The sequence below is a fragment of the Corvus hawaiiensis genome, chromosome 30 (genome assembly GCF_020740725.1).
Source record: "Corvus hawaiiensis isolate bCorHaw1 chromosome 30, bCorHaw1.pri.cur, whole genome shotgun sequence".
NCBI classification, from domain to species: domain Eukaryota; kingdom Metazoa; phylum Chordata; class Aves; order Passeriformes; family Corvidae; genus Corvus; species Corvus hawaiiensis.
The window spans coordinates 4844453-4869341 of NC_063242.1; the positions used below are offsets into that span (position 1 = coordinate 4844453).

At 37.0% G+C, this 24889-nt stretch overlaps 1 protein-coding gene across 1 annotated transcript in view; it reads left to right on the plus strand.

Moving 5' to 3' along the window:
- The window catches only part of ERP44 (endoplasmic reticulum protein 44), a 47926-nt gene that overhangs the window by 13944 nt on the left and 9093 nt on the right, over positions 1–24889 (plus strand). Inside the window, exons 2-8 of the mRNA XM_048289190.1 lie at positions 5249–5321; positions 7120–7159; positions 8566–8681; positions 17661–17845; positions 18305–18420; positions 22383–22440; positions 23760–23876. Coding sequence (XP_048145147.1) covers positions 5249–5321; positions 7120–7159; positions 8566–8681; positions 17661–17845; positions 18305–18420; positions 22383–22440; positions 23760–23876 — 705 coding nt within the window. The remainder of the gene's footprint in view (positions 1–5248; positions 5322–7119; positions 7160–8565; positions 8682–17660; positions 17846–18304; positions 18421–22382; positions 22441–23759; positions 23877–24889) is intronic.

The following is a 24889-nucleotide window of genomic DNA, read 5'->3' on the forward strand; positions in this document are numbered from 1 at the left end:
TTAGCGAGTGAAAATGAAGGCTGTTCTTGTTGACTGCCTTGTAGCTGTAGTACTAGTTAGAAATCATAATGCTCCATGAATGCATTTTCTGTATTCTACAGATAGTTTGCTTTGGAAATGGGGACCTCTGTTTCATTATGTGCATTAAAAAATAAAAGCACGAAGAACTAGAATGCAACAGACCTGGATTCTTTTTAACTTTTCTTGCGGTTTTAAGGTTATGCACATTTAAACTGTTAAACTCTTCTGCAAGAAAGTGGCATGTAAAGTATAATAAACTTGAAAAAGAAATACCATTAAACCTATAGGTCTGTCTCTCCTGTCCAGTTAGCAATTAAAGAACTAACAACACTAACTGGTGCTGGTAAAATGTTGATAAAAGGTTGACCTAAATCTCTTGAATAACCAGCAGGCTTTATTAATTGGATGTGTGGAATGGCAATTGAACAGCAATACTGTCAGCTGAAGGTGAGCTGAAACTGGGTGTGCTCTTATTTCCTCTTTGGGAAAGCGATATGAAACCTGGCAGAGGTTCAGTGTTGGGTATGAGTTGAATAGGTTCTGTTCAGGCATTTTGTTTTCTGTAAGGGTGCTTGTGTGGCATTGCATGGTGTGATTGGGAGGATGATAGTGGCTTTTGAGCAGTGCTCTGAGGTCTTTCACTGGAAACAATCAGAATAAATCTCAGCCAATTCATAGTTACTCCTCGGAAGAGACTGGTACTGGCTCCCTAAACCATTGGCTAACTTCAAGTGCAGATCAAAACTTGATCAGAAACACTAAGATTTCTGTTCTTATTAAACTTCCCAGTAAAAGCATGACCAGTGTTATCTTCAGAAACTCCCAGGAACCTGAGCCATGATGTTCCTGCTTTATTTGACAGTATTTCTGAGGACCAGAAGAGTAAAAATACATGTCATCTCTTCTTCCCTCCCCCCATATGAGCTAAAGTTTATCTTTGTGAACATATTTTTCAGTTCCTGATTTTTTTCCCCCCAGAAATGTATGCTATAAGTGCATAAAGCTTTCTGCATTTGTTTTAGTCTACATGTGTTTTGTCATTTTTCTGTAGTGTTAAATGATTGTGAGTAGATTATAAGTATCCTAAACTAACTTGAGCCGTTTCATTCAAGTATTTCATATATTCATATTCTACTCTATTTTAAAAATCTTTTTATTTCATAGCTACTTACTTTTACCTTCAGATTTTCAGTTTGAATGTTTAAAAAGTAGAAATAAAAAATACACTTAATTTTATCCAAAGTACATGCAGAAACCTGAGTTGGTTTTAGGTGTGTTTATATAACCAATTTTCCTTTTGAATTATTTTTTCAAAATGCTTTCTTCAATGAGTTTGTAGCTATCTTGTGATGCCAGTTTGAAATTTATTTTTTTTTACTTCAGTTACAAATATGCACAGTCATTCATATGTCCTACTATGGGCCAGTGGAATGTAAAGTTTGCATTTAAAAGTGAAAAATTCTGACTACTTTTCTTAGCCAGTATGTTTTTCAGAACATATATGTTCAATACCTGTTATAAAGTGTGTAACTGATATTCAGAAATTATCTCCTCAAAAATGTCTTGTTTTCTGCTCATAGGTATCAAGCACAGGCCTCAGAAAAGGTCAGAAAATATTCTCAAAACAGTATAGTTAGCAATTTAAATACAAATTGATACTCCTTCATGATAAATATTAACACTAGTAATATCATAAACCCTCTTGCATCTCATGGGAGAGCAAGATTACTGGGTCAAAAGGATGTGTTTTCTTCCTTACAGGCATTATACCTTATTGAAGGCTTCAGCTGGAATGAGTCTTGCATATTTATTGACATTTCCTCAAGGAATGCTTTTTTCCTTGAGTCAGTCTACTTACTATGAAAAGTTTGGCACCCACAGTTACTTAGTCAGTATAAAATGTTTGGGAATGTGATTATGAATGTATTTGACAAAAAATTTTCATAATTCTAGTGGAAAAAGTATTTCAATTATCTCGGATTTTGTGCAGCTTTTGGGGAAAGGTGTTCTTGGTCTCAGTATTTTTCCACTACTGTGATATAAAGGGACAATAGGGTATATGGTTAATTTGTTTTTCACCTTCAGTACATGAAGATGTTTGGAGTATTTGTTTTGGTGCTAATGTTTTAGCACATGCAGTTTGCACCGCATTTCCACAGTAAGAGTTAAGAAAGCAATCACAAAATTTATTTGTGCTATAAAGAAGTATTAGTTTTAATTCCTTTTTTCTGCATATAGCACAGTCTAGAAGAGGATCTCATTGGTAGTAAGTCCTGTGCTTTCATGGTACAGTTAAATATTTGCATTGTAAGTTAAGTGTATTTTAAGTGTGTTGTGGCAATCTACAAGTGTGACTACAGTTCCTGATCCATTGAAGTAGATCTGCTAAGTAACAGAGCCTATTTCTCAACTGCAAATGATATGCTTATCTGTGTTATGTTTAATTTATGTGTAACTTATCCTATTAGATAAGATTTGAGTTGCTGCTGGAAAGTTATACTAGAAAAAGCCAAAAGGGTTTAAGAAGTTGGTATCTTACCCATTCAGTTCGTTTAGACAATATGAACTGCTGAGCTCCCGTGAAAATTGTTACACCAAGACTACTATGGAAATTCTTTCTGAGTGTAATGGTGATGCAAAGCTGTGTGCAGCAGCTGAAAAGTTCCTGCTTTCTAGAGGCTTGCATGGATTTTCTCTGTAAACAAGCATTGTCCAAGATTACTAGCAGGATAAGTAACTCTGTGGTCTTCAGGGTGATCAGAGGTTCTTGAGGCCTTGCAGGGCAGCTGAAGCCTTAGAACATTGAATTTGCAGTCACCTGCAGTAGGATCTGAAGATGGCCAACAAAATTAATGTTGAAATACCTTGCCCATTATTGTCTAGAGCAATATTCCGACTGTTATTGTTAATTGTAGCTACTGCTTCAAACCTAACATTTGCAACAAAGCAGCATGTGCGTACAAACAAAACCTGTGCCAGCTCATGCACATGCTGACCTGACCCATTACTCACTACAAACAGAACTTCCACTACCAGAACCTCCCCACAGCAACACCATGGAAGCTGTCATCCCATGCACCACCCAAGGGGTGATGAGGAGGTGTCTGCACTAATGGTTACCATCAGCTGGTTTCTTCTCTGGGGATAATTTGGCCAGTCTGGATCTGGGTCTGTACAGGTAGCTTCTTGCTGCTCAGTAGTCAGCAATGCCGGTATCTTCAGAGGAACTCCCTGAACACTGGCCTGCGGCAACCTGTGCATCGCATAGCTTGCTTGATCAGATAATTTTTTGGCAGATTGTATTGTTAGGCTGCCTGTTTAATCTCTGGACCTCACAGCTCAACTATTAGTTTTGTTTCTCTACAGTTGTCTTAAAGTCACAGTTCAGACACTTGTCTCAGGCAGTTGAAGTGCCACAGGAAGACTGTGCAAACTCCACCACAAATCTTAGATTTGCATTTAAGAATGGTATCTTGTTCAATTACCAAGAGAGAAGCACTGGTACATATTTTGGATTCTGACAGCTGGTGTGTTTTCAGCCTGTAGTGTAAGATAGAGTTATATGCTACCCAAGGGCCTCCATATGGGAAATGTGAAAGGCTCAGTATTTTCGCTGAGAAGTGGTTGGTGATCCGCAAACCAGAAGGAATTGAAAATGATTGATTGCTGCAAATCTTACCTGTGTGCCATTTACAGTGATAGTTTGAGAGCTGTTGACAGTGTTTCACTAGAAGTTTCCCACCATTTTTGAAGTTGATCTTAAGGAAAGCAGGGATCCAGTTTGGCTATTTTTTTTTTCAATCAAGTATTTCATATACACATAGCAAATGTTAGGAAACTAAATGTGTGTGACATTAAATCAGTTTTTTGATAAATTGTAAGCAGTGTCAAAGGCAGGTATATCCTGGAGGCTTGTTCTTTGTAGTCATGGTCCTACTATAGGTTCAGGATAGGTCTCAGGCTCTTCCATAAATGCAGAGAACCTTGTATCACCAGTTCCGGGTACACAGCTGCTCTATGTGGTTTTATTTGGATGGTCTTTATGCTTTAGCTGTGTTTTTCCTTGGTGCCTCCTGAGCCATAAGCAGATTTTCTTTGCACCTCAGGGAGTAAATAAGTCTCTGGGAACATCCATCGATAGAGTGTATGTTGTGTGCTGCTGCATCTCAGTGCAGGGTGTCTCTGTTACTCTCTGGTCTCTGCCCAACTCCTTGACCTGTGCATTCCAGCCAGTTCTCTTCCAAAAACCTTCCTTTTCCTTTCCTGGTATCTCTGTCAGCTGCGGAACCATACATCAATTGAAAACATGAAGGTATCACAATAGAACATCTGGTCCAAGCCCTGACTGTACTTAGAGAAGGATGACTTCTGACTGGCTTGCTCAGGATGGAAACATTCATGTGCCAGACCAGAATATATATTATCCTACTCAAAAATTTGCATGCTTGTCTCTCTCAAAGCAAAAATAAATTGTAATTCACTGATACCTCTCTCACCTGGGATAGAACTCAACCTCCTCTTTCACCACATTTTGAGAAAAAAAGATCTGGGCCATTTGCACTGAACATGAGAGTGCCCACCCATAAAATTGTGTATTGCTGTGGGAGTTGCATGAAGAGTAATACAAATGTTGCTTTGTAATGGAATGATTTGGCTGATGTGGTGTCTTGGTTTTTATAATCTGATATGCCTATTGCATGCTGGGACTGAAGTGGTGTCAAGTGGAAATACAGAGGGAGATAAGGACTGTAGCTAGTTGAGTTAGATATATTGAAATTGTTTCCTAAAACAGCAATATAAATGCAGGCAATTGAGGCTTTACTTAATGAGAAACTTTTTAGCCAGATTAGTCCTGTAAGTGACAGAAACCTCTGTGCCCACACGCTTCTGGGCTGTGTGAGATTGCAGAAATGGGGTTTCATTTCTTTCTTCAGAATGAAGTTATGACTATAGGTTAATCTTAAAGGTGCAAAATTTACCTGTAAGATTTCTGCTTACTTAATAGTGAACGGTATTAAAAGAGCCAGTTTTGCTTTAAATGTGAAAACATGTTATATCTGTAGTTTATTTGTGTATTTGTAGTACTGCTGTCATCTGATATGCATTGACTGAATTACAGTTCTTTTACTGTTTTTCTCCAGCTTTTGAACTGTAACACTTAAAAATCACACAGAAGTTATTACTTTACTCCTGAAACATGCCTTACTGGTTTGCTTTCTCTTTTTAGGTGTCTTGGCTTTTTAATCCAGCAAGAAGTGAAATAACAAGTCTAGATAGTGGAAATATAGACGACATTTTAAGTAAGTACTTCAAATGGTTTTTTTTCTTTGTATGTCTGCAGTTATTTAGCTGTATGAATATTGCAGTGATATTAAATGAATATTCATACCCTAGCTTTGAATATATGAATTGCAATTGGCTTAGAAATATTAAATGCCTGTGGTCAGAATTAGCTGTCTGAACTAATGTATTGCAATGAGAATTTGAAGTGTCTTAAAAAAAATAACTGGTATCTTCTTTCCAGAAGGGAATGCTTGATTACATAACCAAAACCAGTCTAGAGGGCATTTTAAAATTCCCTCCAAAAACTAGCAGCAAGTGAAACCCGTGGTGCTGGGCCTTAAGTATCTTGCTTGTTCAGCTCTCCCTTTCCTCAGGTCAAGCATTGTCCTGATTCTAGTGACTCAAAGAATGGAAATCTGTAAATTAAACACACAAAGATATGTGTTTCTTGTCCGAAACCTTTTCCTCAGAGAAGTATGCAACTTGCCTGTGTCTGGTTGTCTTTGCAGGAAGAAGTTATTACATTGTTTCTAATATATCCAGGGGAAAAAAAAAATCTTTATTGAGGTCTGGGCTAGAATCTGCCTTACGTTATGGGATTGCTTTGTGATACGAGATGTGTCTGTAAATACCTTTTATAGAGTGGAAAATATAAGATAATTTTATACAGTGTAATTCACAAAAGGGAGTATATGCCAAGTGTAAGTGCTTCTAAAATTCATCCCATTACTTTCAATAAACACTTTATGTGTTGGAGGTAACTCTAAACTTTTCAGTGCTTGTTATTTACTTATTCACCACTTGCATCCCTTGCTGATAGTGAAAATCTTAACGCCATAATTGTAATCAAACTGTGGTGTTCCCCAGCCTACTCAAGTCGTCGTTACCAGCATGTTGTGTTTTCCAGGCTTTCAGCATCCTAATCTTCACATGTAACTGCTCTGTAACTTTGTCAGTTTTCTGCTTTGTCAGCATTTCTGCTTTATAAAGCTGTGGCTGATGTTCTGTAATTTGAGTATGCATTACATTTTTTTTTCAGTGTCTAGGCCAGAACAGCTGCTAAAAATTGATTTAAAGCATGGGTGGTTGTTATATTCTGTAAAGATCAGACTTTATTTTTGGGCAGAAGATTTATCCTTTTTTTTTTTTCTAATTTTTTTTTTTTTGATATGCAAAAAGGAACACTACCTCATCATACCTATCCCTGTAGTATTGAATTTTTTTTAGTGTCCCTCAGCATGTTTCTTTTTTTGGGGACTGAAAATTTCTTTGCTACCTTTTGCCATAGTATCCAGGTTATATAAGACAAGTAAGGACAAACCAGAGCAGGTTGCACAGACAGGTTGCCTGTTCATCAGTCTTCTACTCCAAATAGTTGGAATTTCAGCTTTTGACTGGTTTTTAACACTTATTCATAATAGAGCTAGTGCTTAAGAGATACTAGAGTTTAATTTCTGGATGTGAGTGCCTTAATTTTGAATCTAGAAATAATTTTTACTGCATGTGTCGCTTAATTACTTCTTGTGTGTCTTGATATCTTAAGTATTTACATTTTTTTGGTCTTCTATATCTATAAAGTCAATAGAACACTTGACCGAAGGCATCTTTCATCTCTTTCCCATTTGTTACAGATTATATTTCAGATAAGATTTACCCTAGCAGTTTTCTAGCAATCAGACTGAGCTCTATGCTGAATAATCTAGAAATATTTGCTTTTGTAGTCTTCTTGCGCATATTTTTATAATCTCAGATAAAAGAACTGATAAGTTTGCCTCACAATGTGACATTGGGCTTTTTCTTTTTTTTTCTTCTCAGACAATGCAGATGTTGCTTTAGTTAATTTTTATGCTGATTGGTAAGTTACTCAAGTTGGTTAGTTTTTTTTTTTTTATGTTTAAACTTCTGTCTTTTGAAAACTGTCATGTTTGGCTATAGTTTTCTAATTGGAAATACAGTAATCTGTTGCTTTCAAACCAGTTCTTCCCTGGGTTTATGTCCCAATTGCTTCTCCTTCTGTGTATGTTTGCTTGAGTCACATTATAATAGGCTATAGTTTTAAAATATTACAACCTTAATTATGATCATTACTTTTAGGAATACAGTAATAACCCCTCAACATAGCACACTGCCAGTCTGTGATGTAACCTGACTTTTGAGGGAGAACAGATCAGTTTTGCTCATAGAAGTTCTCTGCTTTAAGGGTGGAGAAGAATGAGGGACAAGAAGCCATTGTAACATCTACGTGGTAGCATATACATGCTACACAAGTGTGTAACACACAGCTGGGCTGCCCACAGTCAGGTTTTTTCAGAAGGTGGACTTCAGCTCTCTTGGCATTTTGAGAGCAAGACTTGCTCTTCACTTACATGTTGGCTGTTGCAGACATAACTGCATCCCCAGGCTGTCACTGTTAGGTTTAAGGTGGGTTTCAGTGCAGGCTGGTTTATTGTAAGTCTCCTTGAAATCTCATTCTCACAACTTCTGCAGTGCCATTATGCATCTCCAATTTTAAAATCTGCCATATGTTTGGAAGGACAGAATATGAAATAATTTTATTGACATATTAGTAATGGGCTTGTGCACTACTGTTACCCTAAACTCCGTAAAGCCACCAAAGCATCTTTACAATCCTACAGCCTTTTCTGTGGGCAAAAAGAGAGAGTCTGCTTCAAAATCTGACATTACTGGAAGAAGGGACCTGTAGGGTTCTCTTTGTTCTTACTGTTGTAAAAGCAGTCTGCTCAAATTCTGCCAAACTTGAGCAACAATATAATACATAATACTTACAACTTGTATTGTTGACCCCTAGAAAATTACCTGTGATATTTCTGGAAGGTGTTGGTGAATATTTCAATCTCAACAATCTAAGGAACTTCTTTTACTACATTTTTAAAATTACTTTCCCAGGTATAATTCAGGTAGAAAAAAAATGAACAACATACTTGCTGAATAGAATATATTTCCTAAAGGCTTATAATTGATTAGTGGTGTTTCCTAGGGAGATAAAGCACACTGAACTATGTATTCTTTCAGAATCACTTTTTTTTCCACACCTGAATTATTCAAGTTACTTTTGAACTGATTTTTTATCCAGTCATTTACTGGGATAATTACAGGTAGATTTAATTTTTCCAATAGCTTTCTTTTCTTTTGCTTTTTCTTTCTTTCTTTTTCCTTCAAAGATTGAAATGTTACAGTAGTCATCAATTAAAATATTTCAAAGTGATGTGTTGAAGTTACAATCTTGCGTTCTATTTACAGGTGCCGCTTCAGCCAAATGCTGCATCCTATTTTTGAGGAGGCTTCTAACGTAATCAAAGAAGAATATCCAGATAAGAATCAAGTGGTGTTTGCTAGAGTAGACTGTGATCAGCATTGTAAGTAAATCTTGATTTAGGTTCTTTGCTGTCCTGCTACTAAGTTACTAATTGTACTGAAAAATATGCTAAATAGCCATGTAAAGTGTAGCTGTACCTGGCCTATCATTTAGCCAAGGGTTGCTTTTATTACATCAGCAAACCTCTTCTTCCAAATTTGTCAGGGCAGTTTCCAATGTTTCTTTCTCATTGCATCCATAAACATTTTTTTTTATTATTATTAATTCAGCCTGTCTCACTTAATGAGAAAAAAAGGCTGGGATTATAAATTGAATTGGCTCACTGAGGTGTCAGAGAAGCACTAGCGCAACAAATGATGCAGGTCTTCACAACCAAGAAGAGGAAGGGGTAACCTACCACTGTCAGCATGAAGAATATGTTCTGCTCAGGTCTTCTTCCACCTCGGAGTCGTGGTGGGGGTTATAAGTTTCCTGTCACACAGCCAGACAGGGATCAGAGCTTTGCTTTGCTGTTGGTGCACATGCCAGCAAACAGTTGCCTATTTGGGTTGGGTTTTCCCCATGCCCAGATATACATGAAAATGATATGCGAAATCTTATTTTATGCTGGTACTAATCCCTAAAGTTCCTTTAAAATCGCTTAATAAGTAAAATGCAAGGAACATCTGCTGCACATTGAAAGGCAAATGGATAGCACCAGGATTTTTATTACATTTATAGGATCAGCTGTGTTGTTTTATGCTTCTTGGAGAACAGCATTTCTAGGAATAGTTTCGTTACAGTGGCTTGTGATTCCCAAAGAGTATTAACAGCAGAAATTCAGTTTAATCAATACTGATTGTACTATTTGGGCTTTACAAAACTGTTGATTTGTAAGAATAAGCATTACTGGAAATTGGCTCATCTTTTCATGTCGAGATTAACGACAACAAACCTTTATAAAAAGTTCTCACTAAAGACCATAGTAAAATCAGCCTGTGTTGTTGTGTTCTATTGTTAAGGTTTAAATTAACTGCTGAAATCCTTACTTTTATTGCTGTAGCTTTAGTTGCTTGAAAAACTCAGAGTCTGGGCTGCTGGCTGCCCAGTGTTTAGCTGTGAGATGTTCTTGTCTTAGCAGTTAGGTAGTTAAGAAAACATTTTTTTGCCTCCCACCCAGTGTTTGAAACACTTTAAAAGTTTGTTGCTTAATCCTTTCATATGCTCTTTGAATTAAGGTAATTGGAGCTTGTTACATAGAGCTGGGAGGAGGAGATGCTACAGAAGATATTGTCATCCTTCTCCTAGGAGTATGTGTATTGGGTTAAGTAGTAGGAGGCAGCCAGGAGTTTTGGTCTTTCTTTTTATTTCTGGAATACCATTAGTTCTCTGTATTTACTATTTTTGTCCTTAATTTAAGTAGATGAGCATGACTGCTGCTGCAGAAGATATAAAATGTGAGAATTAAAAATAAAATCCTTTAATGAAAGGCAATTTACATTGCCTTTTTGAATTAAAATAACAAAGTGGTATATGTCATTCCTAGTTTCTAGTATTTATTTGCTGGGTTGCAAACAATGGTACGTTTCATGGCACACAGTTATTGGATATGTCCTCAAGTTTTAGGTATTTTAACTTGGATTTTAAAGTGTGCAATAGCAGCTTTTTAGTAAGAGAGCGGATGCTACTATATTATCAAGGTTGGGCCTGCTGTAGTATTTTGCTGAATGCTGGTGTCAAGATTGTTAGTGGTTTGGAAAGTGGTTTGGGTTTGGAGTTTTTACTCAAGCTTTGCATTTTTGTATGCGTTTACATATTTTAGCAACACTAGAGAGTTTATGTCAATATTTTGGTGTTTTGTTATCCCTGCAGATTTCATACCACTAGTAATTCACTATTAGAGTGATGTTCTAGAGATGGTGGATTATTTGCATTACAAATGATCTGGTTCTTTTTTGAGGCCAAGACTCTGTAGGGAATCCAAATAGCTGATTTCTGGCCACTCAGAAACAGCTTTCAGAATGGTCACTCAGGCATAGATACTTTCTATTTAATGCACTGTTATTGAAGCACAGTGAAGGGCCCAACAGCTCACACCAGCTTCTGAGGGTAAAGAAAATTAAAGAGAATTATTGATGTACTGCTGAATGTTTGATGCCTAATGACAAAACCATCATGCTGCCTGCTCTTATAGCCAATGTAAAGATGTTTTTCCAGAAAGTGATAGTCCTTTATGTGATAAAATATGAAATATACATATTAACGCTATATTAAGCCTCTATGTATGTTATATTTTATACCAGTTTATAATACTGTGGAGATAATCATACCTGAAATATGTAAGTAAAGTCACCAGGCTGTGTTTAAGCTGGTGTGGAACATACACTAAAGGTAAATCTCAAGCAGGTAACTGAAGCAGGTATGCTTTCGTTTTCCAGGACCACATCCTTTTATAACTTAGAAATGTCTGAGTTCTGCTATATTGTGTCTCTTTAAAATCTTTGATGGTTTTGGTATGTTCAGTTTAGTAATTCACCCATCTTAAATATTAAATGCCTCTCATCTAAGTATAATACTTAGTAAAAGTGATCTTCCATATAAAATTACAGAAGATCTTACTGCATAGATATTATAAGGAAGGTTTTGTTTAGTGCTTTGAGGTTTTTTGTTTGTTTGGGGGGTTTTGGGTGGGTTCTTTGCTTGCTTGTGTTTCAGGGTTTTTTTAATCATTTGTGTTAAGCAGCAGTGTTGGAAACTCACTTGGCACAATAGATTTCCTATGTTTCTGTTCACTGTGAGTGAATATTGCAATCTAGAACTCAGGTTTCTCTGGAGGAGAGTTTATATTTTGGACAGTTTCTCTGAATTCAACATTAGGAGCTGTGGTACAGAATTCTTGTAAATTGAAGTATATATATGGAAGGTTTGATTCTCCTGCACCATGATTTCCTTTGGTTTTTGACTTAAATAAAAAATAGTAGCTAGTTTGAATAGATCTTTGTGCCTCCAAACATAAATGAGCTTCTCATTGATGGTATGTAAGGAGGTGCTTTGCTGGCCAGGCTGTTTAGGGAACTGTTCTTCCATTCAAAATGTGTCCAGGAATAGTATTTCCCTCAGTGTTGTGAGCTGCTGCTCTCTCTGGGTCTGGCTGTTCCTGCAATGTGTGCTCATGTTGCTAATGTTAGTCTGCAGAGATGAGATTGTGTTGCTACTGTGCCTTTGGTAAGTGAAAAACTCAGTGATAGCAAATTTGGAAATTCGTAAAGGAATTGTAAATGAAACTCTAAACGAGCATGAGGATTTCATTGCATTCTTGTCACTTTGCTTGGAAAAAATCAGTCTGAGAGAGTTATCTTTGGATAAAATAAAAAGTGTAAGTGATTTGGAGAGGTTGTTGATAGCACTCCTCAGGAGAGCCATTTTATTAGTCTGTCAGAAAAGGTTACAGGATGCCTACTGATGAGGCCCTGCTTAGAGCAGGCATGGCTGTTGTGAATGCTCCTTTGCAGCAGAAGGTGGTTTAAATTTGCTGTTACCTGAGTTTGATACAGAATATTGATTGCTTTTCTTCTACTTGTTTTGGTCCATCATACAAGTCACCAGCATCACAATCATTGGCGCAGGATGCCTAGTTTAGATGGTTTCCCAAGTTCCTTTCTAGTTCTGCTTCCCATGAGTATTCCCAGGGCTTATGATTTCTTGCAAGTGTCACAAGAGCAGTAGTTTAACTGGGGAGAATTAATGGCGTATTATGAAAGTAAAAAGTACCTACCAAAGACAGATTTCATTTGTCATCTGTAGTGTGCCCTGGTGGGTAGCCTGAGGGACTGCAAAAGATGTTGATTGATCTCAAGTGAGCAAGCAGAATACTCATTTGGTCATTCCAGCTTCAAATATACAGCTGAAAGAATTTGTTCCTTTTGAGATAGAAGGTATTGCAGAAGGGTAAGGAAGACTTAAGATGATTTGACACACAAAATAAAGATTAGTGTTAGATCCAGAACATTCAAGCTCTCTCTATATGTGCAACTCCTACAACCCATACCTACTAACCACCAACCTACTAACACCAAAGTTAGGAAATGCAGTAGCTTGGGTTTGTGCTAGCTCTTCCTCAGGCAGCATGAAGACACCACCCCCCTCTCCCGTAGGAAAAGGGACACTGAGTATTTTCAGAAGTTATTTTTACAGGGTTTGAGTTTTGAAACTTTGATTTTCTTTCAGATAACTTTTCAGGCTGTTATAGTCCTCTGTTCAACATGTGAATTCTTCAGGTGGTGCCTTATATTATGAGGTAGGCATGTAGGTTAATTATCAGTATTGTTCAAATCTTAGTGGACATGTTTTTTGAGAGCCACTCCTGTGGGCTTTAAAATTTAAATATTTGTTTAGTTGTAGTATGAATAATGGCCCAGAAAGATTAGAACAGTGTACTGAGTTAATAGCAGCCCTTATAAATATTGCTGGTTCTTCAGTGGGAAGGACCTTCTTAGCTACATTGTGGGTGGTAGCCTTCTTCAGTCTGGTGTGTCTGGGTGCAGTTTCCAACACATTCTTCATTGTACATTTTATTTCAGTTTGGTGACAATGGAACTGAGATTCTTGGTGATGTGATCTGGTATCTAGGTAGCTGAACTTTGGATAGTGTGTTGTGGTGTTAACCTAAAATGGTGGAGTCTGAAGCATTCTGGGAAACAAGTCTCTGGCTGTGTGCTTGCTTGAAGCTGTAGCTTGGGTAATGTGTGTACACACCACAAGAAAAGCCTGACACACCCCAAGAAATGGGCTTTGGCATTCCTTTGAATAGAGGAGCACACGATGCTCTGACGATGGAGAAATGGCTGACAGTACAAGGGATATGATAAAGATATGGATCACAAAGGATAGCTTACAAAGCCTGCTTTCTTAGAGGATCTCGCTCAGAAGGTGACATGGGAGACTTAGAAAACATGAATGTAAATGTGAGGCTTCACATAGAAGTTTCTTTCAAAATGAGAGCTGCTCTCTCTTCCCTGTTGTAAGAATGAGCTATGCTCAGGAGAAGTAATACAGTGCATCTGTGAAGAGAACTGAACGACTGTAAGGTATTCCTGTTGGAGCTGGCTGAATGAATAGTGGAAAAAAGTCTGGCCAGTTTGGAAATGGTTGCATGTCAACAGGTAAATGCAAAATGGGGAGGAGAGAATCATCTGAATCCAACAGTTATTGCTGTGCTCGAAGTTTTTGATTTGTAGAAGAAAAAAAGATGATCAAGTATGTCAGTAGCTTCCTATCACAATTAATGTGAAACCATTCTGGTAGCACAAACATTAGATTTGTCATTTAATGATTAATTTAGCAAAATACAAACACAAGGTTGATTCCTTTTAGGTACCTTCATATCTGAAGAAAATAAAAAGTCATAAAGTTGTAGTTGGGAAACTTTTTTTTAGGTAGGTTGCCCTTGTCTGTTTCAAATACTCTCTTCTTATCAGAAAATGGGCAGCAGAAATGTCTGGAAATATTTTAAAATTTAATTTAGGATTTACTATAACTAATGCAATCTGTGAATGAGTTCAAACAATATTCCATGTATTTGCATTTTGTATTTCCAATTTTAAAAGGAATATAATTTGGTGGTTGCACTGCTTATGCTAACTCTACCTGTATCAAATGCCAGGGCTTAATGAAGCATTTAAGGTTTACTCTATTTGACTTTTGAATTAATTCAAACAATTTTCCATGTACTTGCATTTTATTTTTTGTAAAAAGATGGTTTTCAAATACTTACTTGTGTAGGAGTGTCACTTCTCTGTGTTAGTTCAAATACCAGCATTTGTGGAATCTCAATGTAATTTGTAAAGATCATGCAAGTACTGACTTATGAAATAATGTTTGAATTCAGCTTTGACAGTGGGCATTTATTACCATTAATTTTTTTACACAACTTCAGCCCTTGATGAAGATCCACATCCCTAGGGACTGCAATCTCCATCTTGGAGAATCTTCATAATCCCCCTGAATGTCTGTTCTTCAACCCTTGCATCCTCCTATAGCTGTGGAAATAACCTGAAGGAAAAGTCCATGTTGTGAAACAAAAAAATGTGGGTTTTGGTGTTCTCTTGCTGTGCAGTTCTGTAACAGGAAGAGTCTTCAATCTCAATGGGTTTCTGTGAAACCTTGACATGTTGTGCTCCTTGTCCCTTATCAGACCCTGGTCAAGTTTGGATCAGCTCATGTACTGTCAGACCAAAGTCCTCCTATCAGCAGGGGAGAAGGGCAGCAAATGCCTGGATTGCAGATGTTGTTTGTCTTCTACCAAGCAAATATAAAGTGATTCCTCTCGTGCTATACTTGCTACCTTCTTGCAGGCAGCTCTTAGGTACTTTAACTAAAAAGTGGTGGAGTTTAAGGGAAGAAAACATTATTAATCTAATGCTCATTAATGTTGAATATATTGGCATCCTTCCTTGAGAAATTTGTATTAATTTGAAATAAAAGTACTCTTCACTGAGGACATAAAAAGTTTTACCTTAATTTTAACTGTAATTAGTGCATTAAGAAATGCACTTCTGGGATATTTAGGAAACAAGTCAAGGCCTTTCTCTTAGTCAAAACTGATAGGTTGAATTCTGTGTTATTTTATAGTGATGCAAAGCTTTTTAGCAACTGGGCTAAGCTGGTGGAACTTTGAAGTTTACTTGGGAGATGTTAGAGAACATTTTTGTGGAGTAGACCTGGTTTTTATTCCTATGCTATGCACATTTTGTTTTCAGTTCTCAGACTCATCTAAGCTGTGCAACTACTTCAGAGACTGTTTTCAGTAACTAAAGCTGCAAGTAGGATTAGTATTGTTCTAGCAGCAGTGGAAATTACTGATGGTTTCACTGAGAGTTCTCCAGGCAGCATGGAATTCAGACTTCTCCATTCTCTTTAAAAAAGAGTAAGTGTAAGATAGAAAGCAAATGTGCTTTGTGATAAATATGTAACTGAGAGGGGACGTTTTTGTCAGAATGGGTTTGTTCTCACATCGTTCAGTGCTGTGCCACATGTGCTGATGGACCCCATTTGGTTGCCTTCCTGCTATGGGCTAATCCAGGTCACCTGAAGGGTACCCTCTGACTTGTAAGGGGTCGTTGATAAGTAAGGACATGTGTACAGGCCACACTTCCAATGCCTTCCTCTCTCTGTTGGCTAAATGAAACTTCTCTGTCTCCAAAGGATAAATCAGTCTGCTGAATTCACCACCTCTGTCTTTCCTTGAGAGAGAAAAGAAGGGGAAGTGTGGTGGGTGTGGTTGACCTGAATGAGTCTCTTCAGATGGTTAAGTAGCTCAGGGAAGGTGGGCATATTTGGGCGGGATTTAATTGAGTTTAGGTACAGAGGTTTAGGTAAACTGCATCTCACTCTAAAAGAAGATACACAGTTTTCACAGGGTCTGTAAGATTTTATTTGTTTCTAGATTTATTTTCAGAGGAGGAGTGAACAAGGAGGAATAATTAAACAAAGTGAAAGCCAAAGGAAAGTGCTTGTGGAAATCTACCTGGCCTTACATACTTTGTTCCTGTTGTTTTATTCTTGCTTTCCTAAGAACCCAAAGTATATTGGGTTACCTTGTTTCTTCAGTTCCTCCTCATAAAATCTTGAAGTTCTTTGCTGAACTTCAGCCACATCTGAAAGGGAGAAGAGCATTCAAAGCTATTAAATACTTAAAAACTTTGATTAAAGCAGTTGCTGAATATTGAAAATGCACAAACCCAATTCCTACACCATAGGAAAGGTTGCTGTAAAAACTCAAGGCAGCTGGATCCTGCTCAGTGTGCCATGAACCACTTGCTGGTTATGAGTAAGCTTCCCCATCAATGTGTAGCTGGGAACTAGCTGCAGTTCCTATTGCAATTTGCTATGTCCCAGTGATTTAGCAAAGTAGAAGAGGGACAAAGGGGCATGTAAAGAGCTGTGGTGGGTTGTGGTGAAGAACCACATTAGTGCCTTAGTACTGGTTGAAGTTAAGGGGCGCAGGGTGCACATGTGTGGGAAACTGGACTTTATAGCTTCTGCTTCGCTTTCTTCTTTGCTGCTCCTCTAATTTTCATGTAAAGCCGTTTGCTGTTTTTGTACTTTTACATTTGTAAGTCTTGTGAATAAATAAATAAATAACTCACCTGTTACATAAAGGTGAAAATAGCTAGTGCTCTTGTGCTAGATGAGTGCAAATACATGTTACTTTGTTGTGTGAAGCTCTGTGTGGTCCAAGCGTAGAAGAAGACGGGACTGTATGTATAGATGTGAATGAAGACTTGTCTTGAAGGGAATGATGATACTGGTTGACCAGAGAAGTGTTTGCCTTAATTTAGAAACCTGGAATTTTGTGTTTATTCAAAACCTGAACATCTCAGAACTGTAACACAGCAGTCTTCTGGTCTTCATAGGCTGCAGAAAATACTTAGCACAGGGTTCACATTCTCTAAAATTTTAGACATGACAGTTATATTTCCAGCATTGCAATTGAGATGAAAATCATAGCAAGTTTAAAGGAAAATAAGACATGATTTATTTTATTAAAATTTTCTCAAGTGGGTTAATTAACTGAGATTGGCAAGCTTTGAAGATTCTCATGTTCTTGCTATGCTCTTAAATTTCCCTTCCTATATGTTTGTAGGAAGTGTACTAAATGAGTATACATGAGAAAATTGAGTCTTTACTTATCACAGATTTTGGTACTTTTTTTTCTTTATGAAGATCAGTACATGTGAGAAATACAGGTGTGAAGGGTTTTGGTGGTTTTGTTTTTTGTTTGGTTTTTTTTTTTTGGTTTCTTTTTGGTTGTTTTTTTTTTTTTTGTTGTTGTTGGTTTGGTTTTGTTTTGGGGTTTTTTTGGTCGGGCTTTTTTTGTTTATTTTTTGTTTTTTAGTTTTGTCTTCTTATTGCTTAAAGATGTAGAACTACTGGTTCAGAGATTCCACATACAAGCATACATCTGCATGTGTATGACACTGTGTTCAGTGTATTTCTGTATTTGTAGGGCTTTGGTTTCATTTTCTTAATTTCTTTTTAGCTGATATAGCTCAGAGGTACAGGATAAGCAAATACCCAACTCTGAAACTCTTCCGGAATGGCATGATGATGAAGAGGGAATACAGGGGCCAGAGATCTGTGACGGCAATAGCAGATTACATCAGGCAGCAAAAAAGTAACCCTATTCGGGAGGTCCAGGATTTGGAAGAAATTAGTTCTCTTGATGTAAGTATTTCAGTTTTATTCCTTCTCTGTCTATTTTTCAATGTTGATCTGTGGAACACCATGTATTTGAAGTACATATTTACTTCTTTTTTTTTTTCCATTCAGAAATGTTCAGTACTTTGGTTTTTTTAAAACTGAGTGGAAAACTGGATCATTTGCAGTATTAAAAATTAGTCCAATATGGTCACTTTGAGCTGCATTCACTTCACTACTAAGTTATTTATCTTGCTTTTAAAATTGGAAAAGAATCGTATGCTGTATTTGAAAAGATACTTCTAATATTTCTCACTGAAAAAATACTCACAAGGATTCTTCTGAATATTGAAAAGGCAAAAAAGAAATAATTCCTGCATTTATTGATTGTTAAATGAATAGCATCTCTGTATTTAATATCTGTAGGGAGTAATGACAGTTTTTGATAATTTGATGCAAGTTATAATTCAACTTTTGTTTTTACAGCGCAGCAGAAGAAATATTATTGGGTACTTTGAGCAAAAGGACTCTGATAATTACAGAACCTTTGAAAGAGTAGCGAATATTTTGCATGATGATTGTGTGTTCCTCTCGGCCTTTGGGTAAGTTTTGAAATTTGTTGTTTTCATGACTTCATTATTGAAATTCTGTTAATGAAGTCTACATAATTTAATTGAATGGACTTCTTTAATATTTTCAATGTGGCATAACTGAAGAGACTAAACCTTAATAGATAAATACACTGAGGGGATAGAAGGATAAAACTCTTTCTAGTCTTAATGTTTGCTGTGAAATTCAACTTCTATTTTTTGCTTCCTTTTTCTTTTTTCACCATTCTTTGTCAGTATAGTTTAAATGTACCTGAGGAGGTGTGGGTGAGGGATTGGTAGACAGCTGTGTCCCAAAAACTTGTCTTATTAGAGGGAGAGGAGAACAAGTAGGGAAGAGTTTGAAAATGTTTTGAAAAAAAAAAAAAAATTCATTAGCTTTGCAGACTGAGTAACTCTTTTTTTGCAATCTCTTAGATTTTTTTTTTTCTTTAAAATAGGACCATTTGTGAAGGTTTCCTTCATTTTTGTAGGATGGGTTTTTTCCATTCTTTCTTTTTTTTCCCCACTCTTTTTTCTCTCTCTGTAAGGAATGTAGTTGCTTACTCATTTCCTCTTGGTGTTAGGGGAGCAGGCCTTGTTCCAAAATACCTAATTTCTGTTCCCGGGCCTTTTTCTATGTCACTGCACAGTGTAATAGCTTAGAAAGAAAATTGCATTGGTGAGCTACAGGGTGTAAGTCTAGAAGAAAAACCTACAGGAATTTAAATTTCTCCTTGTACAGATTTACAGTGATATTTTAAAATATTCAGTGGAAGAATAGACTGGGAGAGATTCACTTTTTAAGTAGCATAATAAAATTAAAATCTAGATTCTTTCTACAGTGTTTGATGTTCCAGCACTGCCCATTTTGAAGTGATTGGGCATTAATGTGATTGTAGTGGTTTCCAGTCTACCCACAGTTGCAAGATCAGGAGTTTGCACGGGTTATGCTAGATTTTATACTGCACAGAGTTGCCTCAAGAGTTTTTTTTAACTGGATGTAGTGGAGAAAGCAGAGAAACTGAGAGGATGTATCAAGGTAGAAAATGTTTCATCTGTTTGAACAAAGCCTGTTGTCAGTCACTGATGCCTCTTCCAATATGTCTCTAAAAATAGTTTGGGGCTGAGGGAGAGTATTTGCAAAGTGCAGGAGTGCACGTGGCTTTCATTTCCTTCGGTTCCCACTTAGGTAATGCAATGGCTGTGTGCAGCCCTGGCCATGACTTGTGAATCTGTGGTGTGTAGGTCTGTCAGTCTTATCCCAGTGAGTGCAATTATCTCAGGTGTTTTCTGATGGGTACCTCCATGCTTATTCTCAGGACAGCCAGTCTGAGTTGCTGTTAGAATTTTAGGTTATTTTTTGCCTGTCATTCAACTTCTCAGTCTTTTCAGAAATAACTTTAAAAAATTATTAGTGGGAGAGCACTACTTTCAACATTCACTCTCCTGTTTTTTGAGTCTGTTCATCTTTGGTTTTCTGTTTGTCAATTGCATATAATGAGAAGTAGTTTTCCACCACTCAGTGTTAGCACTTGGTTGTTGGGCACTGTTCTTGAAGTCGTTACTGTGGGAGGTTTATGTTTATTTTTTGTTCAGATATAAGCAATAAGCAGACACAGTGGAATGGATCAGAGTTTGATTATTCGTAACCTGCCCATGTAAATACAGATTGCCCAGCAGGCTTATCATTATTCTTATCTCCAGATACCCATTCCCTTTCTAGCCTGGAGCTGTTAGTGTTTTGAAGTGCAGCCTTCCCAACAGCAACCTTGGGAGCAAAATGTTTTCATCTCTCAGTAGCTGAGGCTCTTCAGCTTCCTAAAGCATCATATGTGGAAAGACTTCCAAGGGAGATGCTGGCTACAGATCAGTGCTTTTTATTCAGATTATATATAGCAAAATTCTTCATGGGGAGCTGGCATTGATCAGTTGAACTCTTCTGACTGAGCATCCTAACAGCCCCTGGAAGGGACTTTCGGTTTTGCTATGCACAGAGTTCAACAGCTACATGGTTTGGGGAGGTTACATGAGTGGTCATGTTCAAATTCCTCTTAAGCTAAAATAAAACAATCAATTTGACAGGAGAAAAATAGTTGCTTGACTAACTTCTGTCAAGGCAGAACTGTCCTGTTATGCCAAAATTACTCTGGCTCTAGGTAGTTGTAAGAGCTTATTTTAAAACTCTGTTAATAGTACTTAGTTGCAGATGATCTTGATGCTTAAAAATGTTCTTAAATCAACTAGTCCTTACAGTTCTGTGAAGATCTGAAGTGGCCGCAGAACAGGATTAATGAAAGAAGACTTGTAAGCAGGAGGAGATAGATGAAGAATATGATGAAAACATTGTTAGAGGTAGATTTTAGAAGTAGAGAGGAATGAATCTGAAATGTTTGTGAACATGGAAGAGAATGTTCAACAGGGGAAAAAAAGCCAAAAATACTTTTATCTTAAAAGGCTATGATGAACTGTAAGTAATTAATGGAAGAAAGTGATAAGTCTAGGAACTGTTTTTATTTTACATTAGCAAATAAATATGGCAGGGGAGGGTGGGGGGGGTTGTGTGCTTTCCAGAGAATCACCTTGTACATTGCTGCTTCAAAAAAAGACAAATTGCAAACTGAAGTGTTTCCATTTTAGTAGTTTTAAAAAGGTGTATCTTCAGGCATTTAGGATTTTCACATCATGTCCCCACTTTATTTGCATTATCTGAAAAAAAAGTCAGTCATAGCTGCAGCTACTGGAGTGGAAGAACACAGAAAAGGACATTTTGGGTTCTACCACAGGGTTACCCTAGAGCATATATTTCATTATAGATTATCATCATCTTAGCAAGCAGTGATTGGGCAGGTGGCTTCTATGGCTTCACTTTCTTATTCCATGAAGGCTTATTTGGGATGCAGGTGGTTTACCTCAGTGATATTGTCACTAGGAAGCCTCATTTCACGTTATGAGGAGAGTCATGTTGGGAACACAAAACTGCATTTTAAAATACACATCTCTAAACTGATACAAATGCTGGTGGTGTAACATGCTCTGCAAGGCACCTTTTATATGTGATAAGAAAATGATAATTGGATCAAAAGAAATCAATAAAACATAGGTACTTTGAGTTAAGCCTTATGATGTCTGTATTTTTCTTGGCACTCTAAATTGTTCAGACCCCTGGAAGATGTACTTCATCTTGCAGTGAGGTAAATTTAGATAATTTGACTTCTCTTTTTTTTCTGTCTCCTCCATTGGATGCACAACGGTTCCAACTTGCTTGAATAAGAGATGATAATTTTGGGGTACAAACTAGCAGCTTTCAGGGCACTTTGCTGTGATTTGGGGGAAAATATTCTAAAGGCAAGGGAACTTACTAAGGTGAGGTAGCAAGCTGAATAGCAAGGAGGAACTGTATGTCTCAGAGGTACACGCCTGCTGCATCATCAGTGGCCAGAAACTGCGTGCTGTGTCGTCTCTCTAGACCTGAGGGTAAAATGGACAGCGGGGGCTCACTTGCCATCCATTTTCTCATTGCTTGTGCCAATAGAACACCTCAAAGGCCTTCTTTATCAGGGTAGATAAGATGTAAATTCTTAGTGTAAGCAGTGGAACAGGAAGAGTAAATGCAAACCAGAATCCACATTTCTCTTTTGCTTCCTTAAGATATTTTTTTTTTAGTTCTGTGATGGTCTCTTACCCAAAAGTGTCCTGGCATTTATCACTTGGCACTTTGATGCCTTTAGTCCAGACTTCTGATCTAAGGGATGCATCTTCCTGACTCCCTTAATGCCCTGTTATCCAGGCAGGCCAAGTTTCTATGGAGTCACTTCACAGTTTACTTTAAAAATTAAGGATTTTAATTCTCGAATTGTGAAGGGAAAAAAAGAAAAAGAAGTAAAGAAAGGATAGCAAATTAAAATATGAATTTTGGTATCTCAGTTATTTTATTTGTCTGTACCAAGACATGCTTACTCGTTGGTTTGTTGTAGGGCTATTTCAAAAGCAGAGAGATTTAGCGGAGACAATGTAATCTACAAGCCACCAGGGGTAAGTGTAACTATGTATTTTATTTTGATTTTTGTGATTACATGTGAATACAAACAAGTGGAGACTGTATTCAGATCATTCAGTATGTTACTGCATCTCAAAACTTAATTTTATTGCATCACTACATAGCGTGAGAAATAGGATCACAGAAATTAGTGTTTCTGAGTCATTAAAAAAGATGAGTCTCACATGTTACCAGTTAATGCACATAACCTAAACCTATCATTTGAAATGTCCATGTCCAAAAAAATTAATCTTTTTTTTTTTCTGAGAAACACAGTCAACACATTATGTGGGTAGATACTGTGTGTTCTACAGAACTCTTAAAAATCTGTGAAGCTGGTACACTTCATGTTTTTCAAAATGAGTGACAATTACTGTGTATTTTTCTGACTATTACTTGACTGTCTTGTGTGCCTTAGTCCACAAGGGTTAAGAGCTCTTCTCTTACTTTTTTTTTTTAATTAACTGGGTTAACAAACTCTCATAAACATAGTTTTACTGGAGGAAAAATTCAGTACAGAAGAAAATCTGCAAGAATTGCACTATAGAGACATACTATCTAAAAATCATTTCCTTTCTCAAATTTACTGTATGAAAGAGCTGCTTACAAAAGAGGAAATAGATGCAAATAGACCTGAGGAGGAAGGGAGTTTCAAAGCATTTTTATTTTTTTCCAGCAACAGAATTTATTAGGTTACCTAATTTATATGGCATTTCTGAATTAAGGTGTGCTTAATCATGGCCACAGCTTGCGAAGTCATGCTTCACTTCATGTTAACCAAAATTGTAATTAAATTAAAGGATGCTAGCACTGAATTACAAGTTAAAACTACTAGCAAATAAAGGAAAATTATTATTTGTTCATATCTCTTTGGCAAACCAAATGTAAAATACCAGTTTCAAGTCCTGTAGGACATCAGGAGAGGTTTTGATGAGTCTTTGTAACTATCAGCATGAAGCAGCTCACTATCTGCATTTAGTTTAGGTCTGGAGATACTATTTCTCAGCCTAGCAGAAATCTAAATAGCCTTTACTTGAAGCATCCTTAATTTAGAAACAAAGTATCTCCCATTCTTTGTAAGTTGTCTTAAAAAATGGAGTTGACTGCATAAATTATCATATGTAATATTTATTTTCCATTTGTACTTTTATCACATAGTTAATAGAAATCTTGCATGCACAAGGTTGAATATTGGTATAAGATTTGTTTTAAATATTTATATGAATATTGTTATTTTATGTTGAGTAGGTAATCTTTGTAGGTAGCAATATTATTTTTACTGTTTCTCATCCTACTGTATTTTTCTTTTCAACAGGAAAATGCTCCAGATATGGTGTATTTAGGCTCACTAACCAATTTTGATTTGATTTATGCATGGACACAAGATAAATGTGTACCACTAGTTAGAGAAATCACATTTGAAAATGGGGAGGTAAGAATTTTTTCTACTATTCTACATTTGGGTTTCTTTCTCAAAACCAAAATGTCTCTTTCAAGGTTCCTAATCCACATCAAAGCACTTTGTGTGTTTTGTTTTAGGCAGAAAATGGCTGTCAGATAATGTCTTTTCGTTCTTTAGGAGCTTTTTGGTTACTCTTGAAATTCACAGGAGGCAGATGTGTAGTAGTTTCATATGCTACCAAAGTAAGAAGTTATAATTACAGAACTGTTAAGGTTGGAAAAGACCTCTAAGATCATCGAGTCCAGCAGCTAACCCAGCACCACTGTGCTCAGCACTAAACCATGGCTCCAGGTGCCACATCCACGTGGTTTTTTGAGCTCTTCCAGGGATGGTGATTCTACCACTTCCCTGAGCAGCCTGTTCCAGTGCTTCACAACCCTTTCAGTGAAGAAATTTTTCCCAATATCCAGTCTAAACTTCCCCTTCTGCAACTTGAGGCCATTTCCTCTTCTCCTGTCACTTGTTACCTGGGAGAAGAGGCCGACCCCCACCTGGCTACGGCCTCCTTTCAGGCCGTTGTAGAGAGTGATAAGGTCTCCCCCGAGCCTCCTTTTCCACAGGCTAAACATCCCCAGCTCCCTTCCATTGATGTTAATGTTTACTGGTAGAAAAGTATTACTGTATTAACCACTTCCAAAGCATTACCTAATAAATAAGAACATTAAATGGTGGCCAACCATGGAACTGGCCGTCTTCTGGGAATAGTAATGAAAACTACGTGGGGTTTTTATTTTCAATCTGTGTTAAAGCACTGGTACCTTAATCTTTTTAGTTTCATGTGTTGTTTCCCATGCTTTTCTTCCTTTGGCTGTAATTTGTCAGGTGGAATTTGGGAGTTTGCTTTTAAACATCTCTTTCTTCTCATTATCATTATTTCTTTCAATGCATTTTTGGGGGTTTTTTGTAACTTAGTCTTTTGTCCATTTCCAACTCCATATTTTCTTTTGTTTTTTGTAAAATAAACAACAGGAAAAAAGTCCTTA